This window comes from Phaethon aethereus, assembly GCF_964289735.1.
Source record: "Phaethon aethereus genome assembly, chromosome: 9".
Lineage (NCBI taxonomy): Eukaryota > Metazoa > Chordata > Aves > Phaethontiformes > Phaethontidae > Phaethon > Phaethon aethereus.
Window position 1 is genome coordinate 9,833,462 of NC_138585.1, and position 17,122 is coordinate 9,850,583.

The following is a 17,122-nucleotide window of genomic DNA, read 5'->3' on the forward strand; positions in this document are numbered from 1 at the left end:
GAAAAAATAAAAAAGAACGTATGCTAGATCTTACTGTGGTAAGTGTCGAAAGTCTTCTGAGTACTGTTCATATTTGTAGTTCACAACATGCCACTGAGAACTGTAGTATTTACAAGCCTAAAGAGAAGAAACACAAACAACAACAACAATAGAATTACTACAACTATTTAGATTCAAGAAGGCTAGAGAACTAAGAAAGATCTGAGGGAGTCATTTGTGCTCGAGAACATATTCTTTTTTTCTAGCTGGGTGCACCGTTCTTAAAGGAAAATCAGAGCCGTATGTTTCCACATTTTGATGCACAATTCCCCTTTTAAATCAAATGCACTGAATCATACAAGATGGAGGAGGGAGCTGAGAGCAATTTAACATGCTTTACTGATTCTCATCTACTCTGTAGGAAGCATCACTAAATTATATCGCTACTGCCTCAAAAGACACCACCAAGTTTAGGCCTGACTTTCTCCATGGGCATTAATTATGCATTTTTTTGTTTGCATCCTGCTTCACTACCTAAGCCTTCCATTGTAAATACATTTGCCCTACTCCTTTTATTCCCCCTTGTTGCAGCACAAGCCCTCTACTTCTTGTTCTGCCTTTAAGGATTGATCTTAAACGTCTTAAAAGCATTCAGGAATATATTAACAGGACTATCATTTTTCACCAGAGTCTCATTTTCCCTTCCACACTGAACTTGCTCAGTCATTTCATCACCTCCTTGGAGTTTTTATTTCCTAAAAAACTTCTTGCTGGTTTTGCATTCATCTTTTGAAATTGTTTTTAATGTGTCATTCTCCCTGAAGTAAGGGAACCAGACCTGAACAAACACTATACTGAAGGGCTTTGCTATGCTGTCAAATAGTCCAGAATAACTGTGTGATTTCCTCGATGCAGAACTTCTATCAATGCAATTAAACACAACATGACATTTTTAAAGGCAACAAGATGCATGAGATATGTACAATTATTGATAAGGTACACATCTCCAACAAGAAAAATGACACAATGTCAGAATTTCCAGTGATTTTTGCTACAGAGTGTAAAATGCAAACTGATACTTGTACAGTATGCTGAAGAGCATTATTTTCTCCCCACACTCCACCTGAATATTTGCACCAGCCCATGTGGGCTACACACAGAAAATGGAAGAAAAGGCAACAAAAGGATAGGATTAAGTTAGTTCTCCTCTGACTGGGAGTATCCCCTCTCTTCTCTGCCAGCTGCTTCTGGAGCTCCCACGGGAGTCATTCCTTGCACAGTGGCCTCTGCCTCAGAGGGGCAGAGAGGGGATTATCAGGTTGCTGGAGCAAAAACTGAGACGGGCCAAAACCATAAAGGTGGTGCTTTCTAAATTGCTTAGCACTGGCTTAACAAATCTCCTTTTCAAATCTTGTGTAAAACATGCAGAGTATGTAGCCACAAATTAATTTAGGAAGTCATCTTGGGTGTGGTGACAGCCTCCTGTGACAGCTTTATTTGGTTCAGAGTATGGAAAAGGCGACGGGGAAGTGGGTGTACGTTTACAGGCAGTTCTCTCCCCTCCTGACACTGAACTGAGCAGTTAGCACAGCCGAAGGCGGTCTGCAGTAAACACGTTCCCTGTGCATCTAGCATCACCTTTTTGGTCTGACATAAACCCCCATTATCTTACAGGATGCAGAATAAAGTGTGACCATGAGGCAATATAAAATAATCACAGATCCCCTGAGAATGAACATAATACTATGGCATTATAACTAACTCCGCACCTTGTGGGGTCAGGTCCAAAGCCTACCCCTGACAGCCATGGTACCTACACCACTCCAATGTTGTTTACGCTTTGCCTTTGAATAGATGGAAGAAAGCCCCACAACCAAAACCAAAAAACAACCTTTCTGTTTTGTGACTCTTCATAAAACGACTTGGTCGCTCTTGTATTTTTGTGGTCTACATTTTAGTTAAAACTATTTGATAGTCACGTAGGCTATAAGAATACTCTTATAAGATCAACATTTACTCTGTTCTACATGAGCCAATGAAAAACTCATTCACTGAATGTTGTGAGGATGAGCCCAGACCCTCCAATTCACACTTCACTCGCTTTGTGTTTGGCAAATGTAAACCAACTGAATCTTCTAAGGACCACTTTTTCCTTGTGGTACTTTCATTGCTAAGTAGTCTACTTAACAGATGCAATTAAAGCCCCCAGAGAATTCTCAATGCTGACTTTTATTGCAAAGATTATAGGCTGATGTGTTGTGAGTAACATATAGAGCAGGCCACAGTATTATAGCTTATAACTATAAAGGTTTATTGTGCTCCTCCAAGAAAAAGCTAATAAAAATAAAAATCCAAGCGGACAAGCAGCACATTCAAGTATCATTCAGTAAATTCACAAAAGGCAAGCCAATTCAGTCCAACAGCTAATGCTGTTCTTGAACCAGCTCATTGCAGCTATCCATTGTAAAGTAGATCTAGTTAAAAAAAGATTAAAAAATTACAGCATTTTCTCTTCAGAACATCCCAACTAAAAATCAAATACTTCTGCTGACTGTACTGACTTAATGACTTTTTTTAAATTGGAAATTATTATTGGAAATTGAATTTTAGCAATGAGGAAAAATACCTGCAAACCTGATTTGAGGAGCAAGAAAAACCTACAGGCAGAGATTTCATCAAGAGGCCAGAGCTGGAAGCTACCATTCCCGGCAAGAGCAGAGGCACCAGTGCAGAGGCTGCTGAGCCCAAGTGGACTGTGGGGGAGGAAAAATATAGATGGAGAGATGGAAGCTTTGGGATGTGGGAGGGTTGGCACACGTTTGCATGAACTTTCCTACTGCATTTTCGACTAGGCAGGCTGCACAGCCCATTCCCAAGGGCCCTATCAAATTCAGGTCATTTCTTTTCTTTTTTCTTTCTTGCCCAGCTGACCTAATTTTTCCTTAGAGAGACAGACAATCCTGTAAGCTTTTTCCACCTGTAACTTCTTAGCTCTGGTGCTGGTGATGACAGCATGATGGCTACTGCTGTGAAAGAGGCACTTAGAGATTTACCCTGCAATGCAAATGAACCATTTGGAGAAAAAAAAAAAAGAAAAGAGAATAGGAAGTGAGAGAAACACAAATGAAGCAAACACTTTGAAATATTTTAAAGCAATTTCCCCACTTATATTATCTCCAAGATCACGCTACGTATGTGGTCTTCGTAAATACAGATGCACATATGACAAAAGTCGTTTGTGGAACAACTAGGCTTCTTGCACAGAAACTGCATGCACAGAGCAATCCTGCCACCTCGCTCACCGTTGAAGAGCAGCTATTTCTGAGATGGAAAGCAGGAGATGATGAACAGGGAAAAGCAAGCCCATGCAAGCACTTAGGAACAGAAAGCCAAGACCTTCCAGAGCTGGAGGTGGCCACAGTGCTAAAGGGGAAGCCGCACAGATGGCTCTCTGCTCTGCCCCGTGACCAGGGACACGCATGGCACTGCTCATAAACGCTTCCCAACCGCTTCTCCCTCCTCTGACCTCTGCTGCAACAACCAAAGGCAGCGTGTGGGGATTTGGCAAGGAGGAAGGCGGTGTGATCACCCTGGCTTGAAATTCAGTCCTCCACCCCGGGCCTACCCCTGCTCCCCTGCATTGCGACAAGCATGGCAGCGTCACGACGAGCTGCTAGCAACCTGGACCTTCGTTGAGCTTGGGGCTCTCAATGCTGTTTCCAAGTTAACACAGTTTACACATATAGCAAAGTCCAATGACACAGCAGTGTCACAAATCAAAACATTAAAACACACTATTTTTTTAAAGTATTAAACATTTTTTAAAAGTATTTACCTCTTGTGCTATCAAAAGACCCACTGTCCTTTAGTAACATATATCATTGTCCTGACACTACAGTTCTTTGAAGTACTGAAAGCACTCAGAATTTGAAGGTGGGGAGATCTACACTTTGACGAGCGGTAATAAAACTCTCTTTGTAACATTTCTCAACAAGCATTCCCATTTTAATTTCGCTCACTGTAAGAGCAATACAGATTAGCTTGTAAGTAAAAAGCCTCAGAAATCAACTGTATGGACACACAACCGCTTTCAGTAGTTCTGCAGAAGACTGTGGCTCTTTTAACATTATGATTAATAAAACTCATGTTTAATAATTACTTACAGGTCCTGTAGATATCACCTACAAAACATCAAATAAAAAAATCCCCCCAGATAAATGGCAAAGGCTCTAAAAACTTACAAGTGACAACTCCAACTTTTGTATCTAGAAAATCTACACAGGAAAGTTAAGAGGTGTCCACATGAATACAGTACTATAGCAGACACAACGAACTACACAATCCATCAAATGAAATTTGAATATTCTTACACTGTTATTTCATTTTTATGTAGTGCTTTTCAGCTAGCATGGTCATGACTGCTCTAAGGATGAAGTGTGAGGACAACAATTACACCCACAAATGAAAAGGAGCCAACACTTGGGTGCAAGAAAGCTCAGTCTCAACAGCTCTCCCCAGCAAGCTCGTTTCTTTGTTGTCCTCATTTTTAAGAGCAATTCCCTTAAGTTTGACCACCACAATTTGACATCAAATACAGAGTCACTAAAAAAAGTTTACGTAATGCTGCACGCGCAGAGTGCTGTTAGCACACTCCGTTCCTGGGTTTACCTCAGACTCCCTTACTCCACGCACTGGCAGGTCCCAGATGTTGGACACAATCGGGTCACACACGCCATTAATAACTGACCTCTGTTCCCAGGCTTTTTCCAACAGGTTGCTAAGACGACAACCGCCTAAATGTCCATGATTTGAAAGAAACAATTGGCTCTACAATGACTTTTAAAGCTACAAGCATGCTCAAACACAGCTCAAGCGTGCCAGCAGATTTCTGAAGGAGACAGGCCTGACTTGAACCTATGCAAGTTGGCCCTTTGATAATAATAATAAGCCCCAAATCAGCCCATCTGCTCGACGGTAGACAATCTGCCTCAGTGACCAGTAAGAAGCGCACAGCAGGATGATGGCAGCAATAGTTTTACGACTGCAACATGAACTCCATCACCCGTGCTAGAATATGGGTGAGATCACCAGTGACGGCACTTGCGGGCTGATCCAAGGCCCAGCAAGCCACCAAAGGAGCCCTTCCTTGTAGCGGCCACTGCCGCTGGATCAGACTCCTGAAGCAAAAAGGATGGGTCAGGAGGTACCTGGCCTACCTGGGAGGGAGGGATGAGACAGCTTCTCAAAGGGCCCTCGGGGCTTATTTACGCCCATTACACTGCATAACCCAGGGACGCTTCTGCAGCAAGCTGCTCCCCGTGCCTCCTGCCCCTGCGCAGCTCCCGGCAGGGCCCTCCGCACCCGCAGGGCCGGCCCCTCCGCGAACATGCTTCCCAAAAACATATGCAGGTAGCACCTGTCACTTCTGGAGGGATCATTTAAGAAAGGACACTTGCCAGGTAATATTTATTTACTTTCTGGACTTTTTTTTTCTTTTATACCTAAAATTTCATCCCCGTAGATACACACACACAAACAGTATGCATGTGTGTATGTGTGTGCATGCACGCTTTCTGAAAATACCGACTTGACGCAAATCAACATGGGACTAACTGTGTTGCAATTAGATAGCTTAAGTTCCTCAAACTAAACATAAATTTGAATTGCAAAACGCACCGTCCCCTAGTGCTTCCGAATGAAATGTGGCAAAAATCCCAAGGATTGCCATTTGATCTGCGTATTCAGGAATACAGAGTTGGGAAAGGTGATATTGGGAATGTTTCCACTGTCTAAACCGGAGAATTTTATTTTATTTCTTGTGGAGGGAATGTTTCTATTCGCAAAAATTATGGACTACGAGGACAATGCTGACTGGCATGAGTACATGCAGCAGACTCTGTGAGGAATTGAGAAAATTCAAAATTTGGGAGGAAACAGCACTGTACAATACAGAATTCAAGGAAGTCAGGAATACTTAAAAAAAATAAACATTGAAGGCAATTTTATTTTGGCTTTAAAAGTTTCTGGAAACTTCTCTTTTCTTGGAACCTAATTTAGGTACTCAAGTTCCTCCTGCCTAAGAAAAGTTAAGGTGGAAAAATCCACCAGGAAAATATGCTAAGATGACTACAGGTATAGGAGTGATCAACTCACAAATTTAGAATTTAGAATATACCTAATAATTAGGTATAAATTAATAAAGGGATTCAGATTATTAATCAATCCTAACATGTAAAATATCTGTTCTCTTTGCATCCTACAGAAAATACTTAGTTATCAAAGGGCTATTTACTTATTCAAGTCATCTGCATTTTATTTTTTTTAATTTTCGTTTTACAGTTTCAGCAGAAAGGAGAAGGTTAGACATCTTAAAGTAAATTCTTCTGCCTCGCCCATTACCATAACATCTGAACATCTCCAACGGTGGAAGTTTTTGGTTACTGCAGAATCTAAAAGCAGTATTAAGAGAACTGAATTAGACAAGTAGAGGCACAAACCTTCCACTACAGGTGGACAGGATCAAATGCTATCCATACTGAAAGCCTTCCTCAGCAACATCAGCCTCATCTTTCTTCATCTGGCTCGTCAGCTCTTTTGCATCCACAAACCGATACTGCACAGGCCATCAAGTCATCCTGCCGTGCCTGTAAGTACTGTTTACGATCACTTGAGCAAAGGGAATCTCATCAAATCCCCAAGCTGTCATATGTATTTATTTTGGTAGGGGTTGGGGAAAAAAACCTGATCCTTGAAGGACTCAAGCAATGAAAGAGCTAGCGGCAGAAGTAAAGCCTTCCTACTGTCACCAGTAGGAAACAAATGCCCAGGAAGAGACAGACAGGATTTTAAGGCATTATCAGACTTCTGACAACCCTTTCAAATGACCTAGCAGTACCTTATAGACAAGACCATCTGAACACCACCAAATATCCAGGAGGAGGAGACAGGAGATGATGGATCTGAGCTCCTGAAATAGCTTCAGTACCGTGTCCTCACACCACGCCATATGAAGAAAATTAGTTTCACCTTCAGCAGCAGACCCTTCATTTGTAGTTAACTGACTTGCTCCATGTCTTCGCGCCGCAATTCGCTGAACTACTGAGACAGTGTAATATATACTAATGGTCAGAGATGGCTGTTACCACTTACGGGGAACACCAAAAGAGCTTCAGCGAGATGGTGTACATTGCCTTTGTATAGCTTCCCCAACAGTCCGATCAGGAATTAGACATTTGATCCTGGGTTGTAACAAGTCCAGCTGACCAACAGATAGTCAAGTATGTACAAGATGGATGCTTTAATTGTTTGTGATATCATAGTATATTTGAAGAAAGAGAAGAGTCCTTCACTGAGTAAATGTTGGCTTTTTCACAGCTCCAAGAAAGAAGTGAAGGTCACACACTCCACTCCTGCACATCTATCCAGAAGCGCTGAACACCAGCCTAGAACACAACAGACTGCTGCTGGGTCAGTACAGATTTGTGCAATTGCTGCAGTGGACTACAATCACAGATCTTCACAGCACCTCGTGCTCAGTTTTACTTAATTTTGGACTAGAAACTGTCCTCTTCCTGGAGCTTAATTTATTTTGCATATAGTTTTTGGCTTTGTGGAAAAGTGGAACATTTGCATTACTGCTTTAAAAGAGGGTCTTATCCTGCTACTATTCCATGCAAAGGCTTAGTTCTGTAGAACTGTTTTTTTCCACTGCTTTCCTCCTCCTCTCCCCCTTCCCTTGGCTCACTGGTATTGCAGAGAAAGCTAATAGATGTGCTCAATATGTATTTTACCAGGTTGTCATTAGCATCCCCTTGGAGTACTCAGCTGTAATGATTCCCAGACACTGTGTACTATGTTCCATTTTTAGACCCACCACTTTCTCTGTAAAGCCATGAGTACAGTGCTGGCCTTGCAACTTGTGGAACCTTAAAATAAAAAGCAGACCCCAAAGTGCTGAAAGGGCAGTGAGGCTTCTGGGAAGGTAGATAATTCCACAAGATATGTTATCTTTAAACCCTACTGTCGGATTTAGAAAGATGGCAAAGTTCAGGCAGTTTGAGATGGCAGTAAATTGTTATTGCTCTTCCCAGACCTGCTGGAGAGAAATACAGCCAGCCTGTAAAATGTCATGTTGCAAACAATTCAATAGCTACATTCCTGCCTAATCTTGGATTTTTTTTTTCTAATCCCTGTGTTTCTCTGCAACTGACTTTTCCTCCACAAATTATCTTGCAGTTAAGTTATAGTGCATATGAAATAGCCCATACTAATTCAAACCAGGAAGCTAGGTGTGAAAAATCCCAATCTGTGACAAAAAAAAAAGACAGAGAACACACACCTTATGAACTAATTATAAGTGCTTGGAATTAAATCCCTTATAGAAGCTGGCTGAAAATTTGGTTTCATAAATCTGTTTTGTTAATGCAAACGATGAGCTATACTTTGCATCTCTACTGAAAGATGGGGAAGGTTCAGGGAGTCATCTAAAGTAAATTCCTTTCAACAGTATAACCAGCACCTCCAATGTCCTTCAAAGCGATAAAACCAGCGACAACCTGAAATATCCCTGAGGAAAAATGCAATGCCCATCTACAAGAAAGGCTGGAAGAAGGATCACGGGAACTACAGGCCTGTCAGCCTGACCTCCATGCCAGGGAACATCATGGAGCAGTTCATCTTGCGAGTGCTCACAGGGCATGTGAAGAACAATCAAGGGATCAGGCCCAGCCAGCATGGGTTCATGAAAGGCAGGTCCTTCTTGACCAACTTGATCTCCTTCTATGACTAGGTGACCCGCCTAGTGGATGAAGGAAAGACTGTGGACGTTGTCTACCTGGACTTTAGTAAAGCCTTTGACAGTGTCTCCCACAGCATTCTCCTGGAGAAACTGGCGGCTCGTGGCTTAGACAGGTTTACTCTTTGCTGGGTAAAGAACTGGCTGGACGGCCGAGCCCAGAGAGTTGTGGTGAATGGCGTTAAATCCGGCTGGCGGCCGGTCACAAGCGGTGTTCCCCAGGGCTCGGTTCTGGGGTCGGTCTTGTTCAGTATCTTTATCAATGATCTGGATGAGGGGATTGAGTGCTCCCTCAGTAAGTTTGCAGATGACACCAAGTTGGGTGGGAGTGTTGATCTGCTGGAGGGTAGGAGGGCTCTGCAGAGGGATCTGGACAGGCTGGATCGATGGGCAGAGGTCAACTGTATGAGGTTTAACAAGGCCAAGTGCCGGGTAGTCCTGCACTTTGGCCACAACAACCCCATGCAACGCTACAGGCTTGGGGAGGGGTGGCTGGAGAGCTGCCCGGCAGAAAAGGACCTGGGAGTGCTGGTTGACAGCCGGCTGAACATGAGCCGGCAGTGTGCCCAGGTGGCCAAGAAGGACAACAGCGTCCTGGTTTGTATCAGCAGTAGTGTGGCCAGCAGGAGTAGGGAAGTGATCGTGCCCCTGTACTCGGCACTGGTGAGGCCACACCTTGAATCCTGTGTTCAGTTTTGGGCCCCTCACTACAAGAAGGACGCTGAGGTGTTCGAGCATGTCCAGAGAAGGGCAACGAAGCTGGTGAGGGGGCTGGAGCACAAGTCTTATGAGGAGCGGCTGAGGCAACTGGGGCTGTTCAGTCTGGAGAAGAGGAGGCTGAGGGGAGACCTTATCGCTCTCTACAACTACCTGAAAGGGGGTTGTGGCGACGAGGGTGTTGGTCTCTTCTCCCAACTAACCAGTGACAGGACGAGAGGAAATGGCCTCAAGTTGTGACAGGGGAGGTTTAGATTAGATATTAGGAAAAATTTCTTCACCGAGAGAGTGGTCAAGCATTGGCACAGGCTGCCTGGGGAGGTGGTGGAGTCACCATCACTGGAAGTCAAAAAATGTGTGGATGTGGCACTTTGGGACATGGTTTAGGGGGCACGGTGGTGTTGGGTTAACGGTTGGACTTGATGATCTCGAAGGTCCTTTCCAACCTTAATGATTCTGTGTGATTCTGTGAAGCAGGAAGAACAATCTTCTACAATCTGAGATCAGGTACAGAAACAATACAACTATAGGTTTTTTTTTAAAGGTAGAGCAATTAATTGGTCCTGGTGGGGCTCTAACTGCCATGGAAGAACTTCACTCAACTTTTTACTATGGAGGTAGAACAGACTCTAAATACTGACAATAAATATAAACCCCTACACATCCTTCACAGTGCAAATACACCTCAGATCGCTATAATATACACCTTCAACTAAGATACAGATCTTGTAATAACTAACAATCTAAAACAGTGACAAATAGTTATCTTTTTTGGAAAGATATCAATATCTTCCAACTGCAAAGCACATTCAGATCAACAATTAGCACCTGTAAAAATACCAACATCAGTATCAGCAGACTAGCAGTGACAGGGAATGCAGCTGGAAAACAGTAGAATGAGAGGCTGATTCAGTGCATTTGCCATTTTTCTAGATACAAGTATCTCAGAATAGGCACCTGCAGATATGCTGTCAACCCTTCCCCTCCTTCTGGCCTCCAAAATTCAAACCTGATTCAAGTCACCTAAACAATACTCAAAGAAAAAAGATGTTCATTATAATCACAGCAAGCCTCCCCCAAGCCCATGGTTTTATTTAAAATTAAAGGATACACACACTAGATATTTACCTCTTTAACAAATAAATTTTCTGCTTTTTGTTCTGCATCTTCAGGTACAGAAGGATACAGCGTCCTGATTTCCAGTGAAATTGTGTCTGTCTGACAATAAACAAAAAAAGGCAAATTAGTCAGAGTGACAGAACAGCAGTTTTGTCTCACAAAGAGGTTAAAAACCATATTACTATGGCTTGCATTTTTCAGTTTGTCATGCAGCCAATAGACACGCACACCAACAACTACAACCCAGCTCCTGCCCACACACGCTATTCAATACTATCAGCTAAAGAATTAATTACAAGCAGCAGCAGCGTTTGAATAGATTTTTGGGAACAAAGTTGTTCCAAGCAAACTCGCTTCAGTCTGTGAGGTTTCTGATAACAGAAGTCATGAAGTCTTCCTTACATCCTCTCCCAGAACTACACGCCAAATCCAACAGCGTTACTTGCTTCCTCTGCTTCCCTTCTGCACCTCATGCCTTTTACAGCAAGGAATGTGGAAACAGAACTAAAAGCTTTGACTCTTTTGGAAGGAGAAGAGAGGAGCAGAGCAGAGAGTCCTCCCAAGAAGCCGCAGAAGGGCTGCCACAGGACAGCCTTATGGTCGGAAAGCAAGGGGAGCCAGGCAATAGCTTCTCAGTGGGGCACTTCCCTCCGCGGGTGCAGACAGCGGAGCAGGACTCACGTGGGACTCCTGATGCTTCCTGCAACCTCCTTTCAGGCTCAACAGATACCACGCATATTAAGTCGTTTTTCTGAAACCAGCTCCTGACTGAGCTGGTTTGTCAGGCCCTACAGCAGGAAACCACACAGAGAAGTGGATCTCCAGAAGGTCTCCACAAAGAGCCAAGCTTCTCAGTTCCCACCAGGCCAACGAGAGGCCAGGGCCACCAGCAGTGCTCCTCTGTGTGACCCTGGGCCTCCATGCTGAGGACAGGCATAGCAGCCACTTTGCAAAAGTCACAAAAAGGGGAAGCTTTGCCATATTTTGAATTAATCCACAAATCGGGCCCCCTCATTTTCTCCGCCGTAAGAGGGGGAAAATGAACATAACCAAACCCCAGATGACCAGGTTATGCTCTCAGTTACCGTGGAGTAACTCCACCACTCAAGACAATGAAGGACTGAAACCAAGACAAATCTGATTTCCCAAGCTCATTTCTCTTCCCTTACGGAAAGGCACATGATTTCTGGAGAAAGGCCTATGGCATACGACTGGTTTAGCATGAAGAACCACTACTTACTAACACCATGAAGCAGCCTGCAGTATCTAATGTATGCCCCTGGAGGATCTTCTCCCAATCCCCAGTGTCAGACTGAAAAGTGATGTTTTTCCTCTACCAGCTGAAGCATCCAGACTCTATGAGACAATTGCTTGGATATTATTGACTGCATTTTTCCTTACAGCTTACACAGATCACACTAATTCCCCCCCTATCACTTTCCATTTGAATAATTATGAACGAAAGGCATGTACCACTCACGCAGATGAAAACGTCATGGGATTCCCCAAACTTTTTCTGTTTCAACTGCACAGCTCAGGATACAGTGTGATTTAAACACTTTGTCTCCCACAAATAACGATGGTGCCTCGTAGACACCACAAAATGAAAAAAACCCTGTTGTACTGGACAAACTAAGTGCAGTTTCCTAAATGCGGGTTCCTGGGCTCCACCCAGCTCTACTACCAAAGCCTGTGTACATTGGAGATTTACACAATCATTTAGTCTATGAGTAAAAAGAGACAGTGGATGGAGAAGTATGAATTTTCAGGCCACATTTAGTAATAGTGAAGATGTCTGAATCCTTGGTTGCTTAGGGACTTCCCAGCAGCACCCACAGTCTCTGGAACACACTTCATTACTTTTACTTCACACATACGTGACATTTTAAGTGCCTTTTTTTAACCAGTCCCGAGAAGACGCAATCCCAGAGCACAGCTGAAAACCCATGCTGCCCCTGAGGTCCATCATACAGGGTTCTTCCCAGGTCTGGGGTCCCACCGCCAGCAGCAGCCGCCCCAAAGCACGCACACCGTCCTTCCATGGTATCACCACTGCTGAAGATCAGCTGCTCTTTCCAGACTAAGGCAGCGTGGGAGGCCACAAGAGAGGAGACGTGTGATGCACCGTGTACCTCACACTGACCCTGTTGGGATGGTGACTAAGCTGTAGACAGATCAATAACCTCTTCTGCTGGCCCATAACAAACTTACTTGCCCCATGTATTATGCCGAAGACAGTTTCCAGTATTTTTATTTTTAGTTAAGACACATAGCAAGTAAAATTTTTTACCCAATACAACGCTTCTTGTCAACTGATAGCAACATGTGGATCAAGACAGCTAACTTTTGCCTTAAAGGGGTCATTATGCCTCCCTTCCCTTACACAGCTTGTTAAAAAGACTGTAGCTGAACAAGACACGTAACTCAAGCCCACTGTTTTGCCTGTGATATGCTCTTCTACTTTCCTTCTCAACAAGACTGCACTTGCAAGAAAGAAACATAGCTGTGCAAAACAGAGAAATCGGGTAGCACTGGGCTTGTCACGTTTGCAGACTTTGCCAAAGAATATCACAAGCTTACTTACATAGAATTGGGGCATGGAAAATCTTGTGTATTGTTATATTTAAACTTGTTTTAAAAACTACAAAGCACTTCCCTTCTGAGAATTAGTTATGTTCAACCACTTAGCTGCAAAAGCCTTGCCACAAAGACACTTCCTGTTCATAGTTGATTACTTCCAAAGTTAAATGCTCTTAAAGGCTGATCAGGCATAGCATGTATTCACCAAAACCTTTTTACTTCAGAAAATAACTAAATTTCAACAACAGACTAAGTGCTTTTGCAAAGGTCATCAAAAAAATACAGGATTTTATTTACAGAATTGAGCATTTATATATGTGCTTTGATTGCAGTCTAATTTTCTAATGTATAGGCAATCATAGCAATTGTCTGTTCAAATCAGAGGCCAACTATCTTATAATCTGTGCATGCAAACTGTGATAATCAAATAATGCAGCTATCAGCTTAAAACATTAAATTCCATAATTCTTCTGAATTACTTTTAAAATCTATTTTATATAAATATCCTATATCTAACAATGATTTCTGGCATTCAGACAGGCTGTCTGATTTGCATAAACTGTTGGCCCCAGGTGTTTGATTAGTTATAAGGTGCAATTTAACTAAGCGCCCTCTCTTTCTACATCCACTCTCTACAGTGAAAGCCACAAGTTAATATTGCTCCTTATCAACGACTGATTAGGAATAATATTTTCAGACAGTGCCTACTTCCCACTGACACGGTGAGTTTAGTAATGGAAAACGGAGTTCAAACTCCATTAGCTGTTTCAGACATTTTCATTCTGAATCCATTCTAATAGCTTTTAGTCTGAAAGCATGTTACCAGTGGTTAAATCTTTAGACAGATGCATCAAAACTGATTATATTTACTTCCTGAACAGGCAGCCCTTCTAAGAGAGCTAACCGCACACAGGCAGAAATGTTCCCATATGTTAATGCTTAGGTTCAATCTCTCTAAAGAAACGTTGCTCAGCCCCATTTTCGTCCAAGTAAACAGATTTACTTAACATTACCAAAAACTGTAATGAGTTAGGCAATCAAATTAAAAAGCAGAGTAAGATGCAACTTTGCTGTACAAATACCACTGTGCAAATGCTGTCGCCATATGGGGCTCCTGACAGGCTGCTGTCTGCTGTCCCAGCACAGACCTCACTGCAGAGGTATGTGCATGGGGGCAAAGCAAAAGGAAAGCAAGCACAGAGCGCATTTAAAGGACAGATTTTGCCCCATCGCTCACAGGATCACGTTCGGGGTGAGAGGCTATGCTTTGCCCACATAGCGTTTGCTTGGCTCACTGCATTGGCTCTATTTAAATAGCCAGAGTGCGTCCCTCTAAGTATAGATACCTCTGGCTTTCCTGCTCCTCCCAGATGATGCGAACTCATACATCAAGGATACCCACATCCCATTAATCATGAGAATAATGGACTCAATTTCTGCTCCTCTAAGGTTGAGCTGATACTGCCTATCACATGGGAAAGCGGGAGAGAAGTCATGTGCTATTGAAAATAACACAAGATCTCACCACTGTAACTCTTCTGACCTTAGAAATAAGAGTCAGATCTACAGGGTTACTTCCAAGGAGGCTCTAAGTCCTGTGTTTAGAGCTGCCCCTATGGCACACGCGCTGTTTGATGCAAAGAGGCAGTGGTGTTGCCTACTCTTGCCCTCCCCCCTTAAAGATGCATCAGGTTCTGTTGTGAACTTCTGTATCCAAACGAACAATTTTTGTCCATGCGCAACACCTAGATAGCAGAGGTTTCACAATTTGAAAAATAGGGAGATTTTGGCTCTTCCTTGTTCAGAGCTAAAATAAAATAAGCCTGGAAACAGTCACACCTGCAGTGATGGAGAATATCAGCACTGCACGACACAGCCCCTCTTTGGAGGGCACTTGGGTAGGCTTTCAAAAGCCCAGAAGAGCCAGGAGCACATGTCAGACTGAACTTCCACAGGTTTTGCATTACACAAGTAAGCTTTGCCATCTTACACCTGTCCTAAATTTAGGCAATGCATTATTATTTCTATTGCCGGTTCAAATCAGACATTCAGCCATATTAATACAATTACTTTAAGGAAGTCTAACTTCGACTTTTCAAACAGAGATTTAAAAAATAGTACGTGGAGAAAGGAGGAGGAACAAATTTTCAGGACCCAGAGAGTTTAACATGCTTTTATACCATACCAAATTGAAGTACCCATTAAATACTTTCAGTTACCTTTTTATGACAATAAACTTACATTTATCAACATGTTGTTAACATATATTTAGTTACTAAACCTCCATACAAGCAAAGGTGTTTGCAAAGGGGTGCTGAGCCTCTTGCCACTAAGGAAGGGCACCAACGTTTCTACGCAAGACTTGAGATCCTTGAGAGATTTGAAGAGACTGAGGGGGGTTCAGTGAATTTCCGAAGGATGGTGACAGAAAGAAAGGACATACTTATGACTTTCATAAGTCATACAGCAAGCATTTTGCTTGGATACATGAAGGTGCTTAGGTGCACAAGTACAAATGTATGACAACAAATCTGTGCAAGACTAAGATGCAAAAGGTTAAAGGTGAGAGGGAGACTAATCTGAAGCAGGTTGTCACACTTCTTTCATGGCCTCCTTTCCACCAAACAAGCAGGAGAAAAGTGAGAAATAGGAATGCCAGCCAGCAGCAGTTCCAGTTGTCACGGGAGAGTGTGGCCAGGTCTGGGGAACAGAAGGTGAATAGAGCACGTTATCCCAAAGGTGAGGATGCAAACCTGCCAGCATCACCACCAAGCACGTATTTTTGTAAGCGCAACAGGAAGCCCATCAACTCCCACTTACTACCACCAAGAAATACAGTGCAGGCTCGCACTCTTGTGATAGGGAGCTCCTGTGAAGATCTGCAGATCCTTCTTGCACACAGTTGCTGCACTGCTGCAGAAATGTCCACTGGCTATTATTTCACAGCACAGCAACAGAATGGTAATTTGTTCACAGGATCCAGGAGCAGGTGAAAAATGAAACTGAGATGACATGCTTTTGCCCAAAGGGACAAAGGAGGAGAGTTAGCAAGCAAGGCACTGCTAGGCAAACAAGTGGAACTGATGTGTATCGATGATTTTATTTTTTTAAAAAAGGATTATTAAGCACAGTTACAAAAAGTGAAGCGTCTTTTCCCCAGCTGAAGCAAAACCAGATCTTTGTAATGCATCTTTGTAATGTATACATCTTGTATTCATCTGCTGAAATGCAGGGAAATGGAGGAATACAGTCTATAAGGTTCAAATTGATATCAAGAATTCTTTGCTGTTCCACAGACTTCTCGTAAGATGTTGGAAATGACCAACAGAAGCCTTATGAGAATAACTGCATTTTCTTTGAATTGCATTGGAAGAGAGAAAGCAATTCAGAGACGAAACAGAAGACCAGATAGTGCAGCAGCTATGATGATAATTGACCCGTATCTGATGCATGCGGTGAATACTACAGATCCAGAAATGGGAAATCATTATCAAAAGCAGAACCTTCTCTCATGCTCACTACCTCAGCTAATTCTTTTGGTGGGGTTTCACTCTGAAGAGACTTTGCCCAATAGGATGTGCTACCACACAGGCCCAAACTGGGGCTGCAACCCCGAGCCACAAAGTCTGAAGCAATTGTAATCATTAGGAGTTAAACAGTAACGTCCACCATTTCCTGGGGCATTATCACATTAAATAACACTCAGAGCCAGCCTGAGCACCTCCTAATTCAGTCAGACCTGGATCTCTTTCTACTCAAATGGCTGACCCAGACTTTTGTGCATAGGTAGTATTTCAGCAGCAAGGAGCAGGGCTATAAATAGATGCTCTGCAGCTGAGAAACCTATCTGCTATGAAAGCTCTGCCGTCCTGTCTGGTGGCACAGGCTCTCGTTACTGCAGCTGACTTCAACAGAAGATAACAGAGACAGGTT

General features: G+C 43.0%; 1 protein-coding gene across 3 annotated transcripts in view; it reads right to left on the reverse strand.

The window, feature by feature from the left end:
* DOCK10 (dedicator of cytokinesis 10) overlaps positions 1–17,122 on the reverse strand; it is a gene marked incomplete at its 5' end in the record, with an annotated part of 166,292 nt that overhangs the window by 86,352 nt on the left and 62,818 nt on the right. For all 3 annotated transcript variants that reach the window (XM_082003361.1, XM_082003360.1, XM_082003359.1), the window contains 2 exons: positions 35–117; positions 10,619–10,704. In XM_082003361.1, the coding sequence (XP_081859487.1) occupies positions 35–117; positions 10,619–10,704 (169 nt within the window). The remainder of the gene's footprint in view (positions 1–34; positions 118–10,618; positions 10,705–17,122) is intronic.